Source organism: Pediculus humanus, genomic scaffold, assembly GCF_000006295.1.
Source record: "Pediculus humanus corporis 1103172107524 genomic scaffold, whole genome shotgun sequence".
Classification (NCBI taxonomy): Eukaryota; Metazoa; Arthropoda; class Insecta; order Psocodea; family Pediculidae; genus Pediculus; species Pediculus humanus.
This window is the reverse complement of record NW_002987140.1, coordinates 24065-30291: the sequence shown is the minus strand read 5'-3', so window position 1 is coordinate 30291 and position 6227 is coordinate 24065. Positions and strand designations below refer to the sequence as shown.

At 23.6% G+C, this 6227-nt stretch overlaps 2 protein-coding genes across 2 annotated transcripts in view; one reads left to right on the top strand and one right to left on the bottom strand.

Annotated features, from left to right (window-relative positions):
- Positions 1–321, bottom strand: part of Phum_PHUM177260 (protein pigeon, putative) — a gene marked incomplete at both ends in the record, with an annotated part of 4120 nt that extends 3799 nt beyond the window's left edge. The window contains 2 exons of the mRNA XM_002425106.1: positions 39–91; positions 318–321. Coding sequence (XP_002425151.1) covers positions 39–91; positions 318–321 — 57 coding nt within the window. The remainder of the gene's footprint in view (positions 1–38; positions 92–317) is intronic.
- A 1786-nt stretch (positions 322–2107) lies between these two features.
- Positions 2108–5884, top strand: Phum_PHUM177250 (Heat shock factor protein HSF30, putative; the record flags this gene model as incomplete). Its single annotated transcript, XM_002425105.1, has 11 exons — positions 2108–2212; positions 2654–2762; positions 3014–3372; positions 3470–3717; positions 3833–4243; positions 4343–4527; positions 4672–4764; positions 4856–5159; positions 5239–5341; positions 5435–5516; positions 5685–5884. The coding sequence occupies 11 exons, from the start codon at positions 2108–2110 to the stop codon at positions 5882–5884; spliced, it is 2199 nt and encodes a 732-aa protein (XP_002425150.1).
- Between the last annotated feature and the right edge of the window lie 343 nt (positions 5885–6227).

The following is a 6227-nucleotide window of genomic DNA, read 5'->3' as shown; positions in this document are numbered from 1 at the left end:
TGTTTTGTAGATTCCATATTTTCTTCTATCCATCCAACAATTAATTGTCCTTTTATTTCTTGTCCTAAAAGTTTCCATTCTTTCAAATCATCTGAAAATAAAAAAAAAAATTCATTAATTATATAATTTTTAGATGAGTTTGTGTGAAAATGTTTCATATAATAAACACTTAAATTAATAATAATGATAATAATGATAGGTAGGTATGTCTGTTTATTTTGCCTGAAGTTTAAGTTATGGGAAAAGCCATAACATTCTAAATAATGTAATTAGAGTAAATATGGCAATTTAATACTACAAAAATGACCAAATATTACCCATTACATTTATAATAATTAAAAAAATAATTATTTTATTATTTTATGGAATTGTTTAACACAAAATATATAATTAGAATTGTAATGTAAAAATTTATTACTATAAACAATGTCAGTGTCAATTTTAAAAAATTTTTTTCTTATTATTTAATCAATTTGTTTTTTTTTTTTTTTTGCTGATTAATCTTTTTAATTGTTTAATTTAAACCTTTTGCATTATACATAAAAGTCATAATTAAAAGAAAAAAAAATTTGGATTTATTCAAATTGAAAAAAAAAAAAAAAAAAAATTATAATAATTCAATGGTTAGAGTTGTCAATTTAAAAATTATTTTAATGTAAATTCAAAAATAAGTTACGCCATTTTTTTTTTTTTTTTTTAGCAAAAATGTTTAATTTAAGAAGACAATTTATAATCTTTAATAATTATTCTGTTATTGCTTTATTATTATTGTTTAAATTTTTTACAAGTGAATGTAAAAAAGTTTAAAAGATTTTTTAATTCAAAAAAAAAAAAAAAGGAATTTGGAATTTGCAACGGTTAATGGACGACAAATGTAAATTTTATAAACTTTCATTAATATTATGAATGTTTAATAAATAATATTTAATTTACAATAAAATTTATTGTTTAAATTTTTTATATTAATGCATTTTATTAAATAATTTTGTTTTATTTTTTTTTTTTTTAAATTCTTATTGATCGCTTTAGGATTCATATCAAAAAAAAAAAAAAAAAAAAAAAAAAAAAAACTTTCTTCTCATCGCGCATGTTTAATTTTTTGTTAAATCGACTCACTTTTCCTTAACTACATATTGTTAAAATATTATTTTTTTATAAAAAAATAAAATTAAATAATATATATCAAATAGTTTTTTATATAATTTTTTTTTGTTTAAAACCTTAAATAATTATAAATAATATATATTACCAGCCGTTGAAGATTTCGTTAAAATTTCTCGCAAAATTCTTGCTAAATTATCAAAAACGACCATCACACTTCGAATATCATTCGAAAACTGAAGTGCTAATGTTGCCATAGTAGATACGCATACATATATTTATATATACTTGAAAAAAAAAAAAAAAAATAGTTAATTGTTGACTTTTTTTTTCAAGGTTAACTTTTTGATGGGTTTTCAATTTTCTTTTTTTTTTTTTTTTTCTTTTCATTTTTATACTAACAAAAACAATTTCACTAATTAATTTATTAAATTTTCATCGTCTGTCATACACAAAAGAAAAAAAAAATTATAAAAGTAATTTATTTAGGCAATTTTTATATATATAATAGAATGATACATAATTTTTAATAATAGTAAAAGAAAATTTTTAACGATAAAATAAACCGAAAATATTATTATAAGTAACTACAAATAAAATATTGAATTTTTTTTTTAACGGTTTTAATTAATTCAAAATAATTAAGGCAGAAAAATAATATAAATTAATTTTTTTTTTTTTAATGATTTTTTTTTTAAAACTGAATTATTAACATTACTGACATTGAATTTATGGAAAGAGTTCTTTTTGAAGTATTTTTTTTTTTTTTATCTTTATCAGTTTAAAAGTGAAGTGCTTGAGTTTTTTTTTTTTTTTTAGTTAACTTTATTACGGCATATTTAAATTTAATATAAAACGTGCGGCAAATTTATTTATTTTTTCAATGGTTGCAGCAAAATTGGCTAACCTGATTAGTAAAAGCGTTTAAAAGTTAGATTTATTCATCTGCTGCAATGATTAACTTTTTTTTTTTTAAAACGTGATGTGGAAAAATAGTGATTCAAATATGCACGGTTTATCAGATATAGGTCCGAACGTACCTGCTTTTTTAGTAAAACTTTGGAAATTAGTCAACGATCCAGAAACTGATGAATTAATATGCTGGAGTGAGGTAAACATCTCACATTGACCTTCTTTATAGCTTTCCATTTTATAAGTTAAAAAAAAATTTTAGCTTCCTTTTTTATACAAAGAAAAAAAATTTAAAATGGAGTTATTACCTTTATTTAATTTTAATATGACCCTTATTTATTTACGAATTCTTTTTTTTAAAAATGTTTTTCGTGATTTCTATTGGTCTCTCATCAGAAACTGTCAAAGATTATTTTATGTTGTCATTGTATATTTTTAAGAATAAATCGTCTTATTAAACAATGTCGTCATTTAAAACCAAATTTAAATTTATATATATTTAATAGTTTTTATAATATAAATATTAAAGAGAAAATACTAATTAATAAAAGTAATAAGTGGAATGAGTAACAACATTTTGTAAATGTTAATAATATAATTTGTATTGAGTGTATTTTTTATTTTTTATTTCTTTTTTCAGAGTGCATTGAGTTTTATTATTCATCAACCAGCAAAATTTGCCAGGGAGCTTTTATCATTGTATTATAAGCATAATAATATGGCTAGTTTCATAAGGCAACTAAACATGTGTAAGTAAAAATGTTTGTAAAAAATGTTTTCAAGTTTTTGTATGTTTCGATAAACTTTTTTTAATAATACAGTAGTAATTACTTATCGAGAAGCCTATTAAAACATATAACAATATTATTTTTTTTTTTTATAAATCTATAAAACTATAATGGCTAAAATGAAAACAATAATAAAGTACTCACTATTAAAAAAATTATAAAATTTTAAAATTAAATATTGAATAATATTTTCACAAATTATTTTTCCTTAGATGGTTTTCATAAAATAGTATCGGAAGCAGGCGGATTAAAAAATGATAAGGACTATATGGAGTTTGCTCATCAATGTTTTATAAAAGATCATCCATACCTGTTAGGAAATATTAAAAGGAAATTACCAAATCCTAAATCAGGTGTTATGCCTAATGAGCAGTTTACTAATTCGAACCTAAAGAATGAAACTCAATCGGAAATTTTAGCAAAAGTGCTTACAGATGTAAATAATTTAAAAGGAAAACAAGAGTCTTGGGATGCAAGATTAGCATCAATGAAAAGAGAAAATGAAGCTTTATGGAGAGAATTGGCCATTTTTAGGCAAAAACATTTGAAGCAGGAACAAATAATAAATAGGGTAACAAAATTTTTTTAATCAAAGTAATACAATATTTATTTTTCACAAACAATACTAATAATTTTTTTTATAATTAACCGTTATATCTGTTTTGCAGTTAATTCATTTCATAGTTACTATAGTTCAACCTTCGAGAAATGTACCCCTAAGAAGAAGGTTTCCTTTGATGTTAAGCGATATTCAACCTGTAAAAAAAATTACCAAATTAAGTGGACCTGATGCTTCAAATATTAATCAGGGTTCTCCAACTGGGCCTACAATTCATGAAATAGATACAAGTGATGTTATTTTCGGGAGTCCTGAGCAACTAGAAGTATCAAGCGACGGCGAATTTATTTCCTCAGAGTTAGTAAATTTTTATTAGATATTTATTAAAATTTTTTTAGAATAATTCTTAAAACTTGATGCTTAATTTTTATTTAAAGTTTAGTTCATATATTTTATATTTCTTAACTTATAGCCTTGGAGAAAATGACGCCAACTTAATTAAGTTTGATAATACGGAAAAGCGGTCCGTAACAACGAAGGAAGGTACAGGTAAACCCATAATTGAAGGAACGGAAAATATTCCGGAAGAATGGTTAGAAATACAAATGACAGAAGGAGATATTATTGATCCTTTAACACCGATAGATCCTGCTAAAATAAATCCAGCCATGGCGGCTGCAACCCTTAAACATTTAAAAGGAGATAGTAAAATCAATACTCCTATAACAATAACAATACCATCAATAACCACTTCGGATTCCGGTAAAAAAAATATTTCCGAAAAAAAAATCATTTATTTAACGGATGAAAATATTGCCGCTCAAAAAACCATGAAAAAGAAAAAACCGATGACATTAAAATTAGATGTCAACAACAAAAAAAAGTAATTTTTAAAATTTTTGTCAAGTATTTTTTGTTAACGTTTTGTGTTTTTTTTTTTTTTTTTTTTTACATTAATACTATTCATATTGTTCAATTACAGTTCCAACAATCAAGGAAGTCAATTGGGTTCTGTCAGTTCAATTGTAGATTCCACCGTAAAGGATGGTAAAAAAATAATCAAAAACATCAATCGTCCATCTTCAACTGCTACCGATCAGAAAATAAATATTAAAAATTCTTCAACACCGAAAATTATTAGTCGTAAAAAACTGACAACTAATGATGGTAGTTATTGATCATTTTTTTTTGTAATTTAAAACGAACCGAAAAAATTGTACTTATTTAACATTTGCAAGTTATTAATTTTTTATGCACTTATGTTCACATTCAAATTGATACATAATTTTTATTTATTTTTTCCAACGGCAGATTCTAAAACTTCTGCAACAGAAATAGGAATCGATGATTTAGAATTATTATTAAGGTCGAAACAAGACGATGGAGATCTTGGGTTAGTAAAAGGTAAGAGACACCATTGGAAAATTAAAAATTAGTCTTTATTAAAGTAGATTTATTATTATTATTATTATTATTATCAAATGAAATTTTTTAGGAAAAGATGCAGAGGATAAAGAAGAGTTGAGCGATTCATTTTTAAAATTGGATTCTTTGTACAATGGAACGATGTGCGAAGAGCAACTCGTCGATTCGTCAAAGGAAACTTTGAAACTTGAAAAAGATGATAATTTGAATTCCGTCGAGGAAAACGATAAATTACCATCGACTAGTTTAATCAATTCAAACGATTTGATTGATAAAAATGAAAGTGAAAATTCAGAGAACGCCGCATTGAATTTCGATTCCGATTCAATGGCCATAGTGTGCCAACAACCGTCATCGGCAAAATGTTTAACTCGGTGAGTTTTTTAAATAAAATGCGTACAAAACTAATTTTAAATTTAATCATTCATCGACATGTGTCATCTGTTTATTTAGGGAACTTACTTCGCACGTGGATTCCGTACAAGGAGAATTAGATTATTTGAAAGAAATGTTAAAAGGTGAAGGATACAGTTTTGACACTAATTCATTGCCATGGGTAATTTTTTTTTTTTTTTTTTTTTTTTTTTCTTGTTAATTGAATTTTATTTTATAAAGATTAAACGATCTATTTTTTTTTTTTTTTTTGCAGTTATTCAACGATGATCCTTTATCGTATGGTTTGCTACCGGCAATAGACGATGAAAATAACGAGAAAAAAAATGAAGAAGCGGGTAAGTTCACAAAAAAATGCTAAAAAAAAAACGTTTTTGTTAACGAATAAATGTGATTTTTATAATTAAAAGAATTAATTTAATTCTTCACATGTCGTTTTTTATATTTTTTTTTTTATATTTTTTTTTTTTTTTTTTAATAATAAAAAAATTTAATAGGAATTTCAGGGAATGAACTGATAGCATACGCAACACCGAACCTTATGGATTTAGTCGACTTGATCGGATCGACTCCTAACAACAACCAGGATTGGACAAACGTCTCATTATCACCGACTTCTCCAGCAGTTGCAGATCTCACGACACCGGCACCAAGTCCGAACACTTTTAGTTTTACAAATCCTGGAAAAAAAAGAAGAAAATCATAAATTTTGTTTTAGCAACAACATTTCGTAGTTTCACATTATAAAACAACGTATGACGTAGTTATAATTTTTTTTTTTGTTAAATAATTAATGAGTAGCTTATTAATTAAAATTTGAAATTTAGATGAAAAAAAAAATTTAAAAAAAGTTTTACACAAAACAACAAACAAAAAGTATTTTTTATTAATACTAATAATTGATAATTTTTTTTTTTTTTAAATATTAACTTTTTTCTTTCTTTTTAAAGTTTTTATTATTATTATTATTATTATTTTTTTTTTTGTTTCACTTTTTACTTATATTAATTTTTAACTTTTACACAATAGTATTAAATGGTTTGTATGTA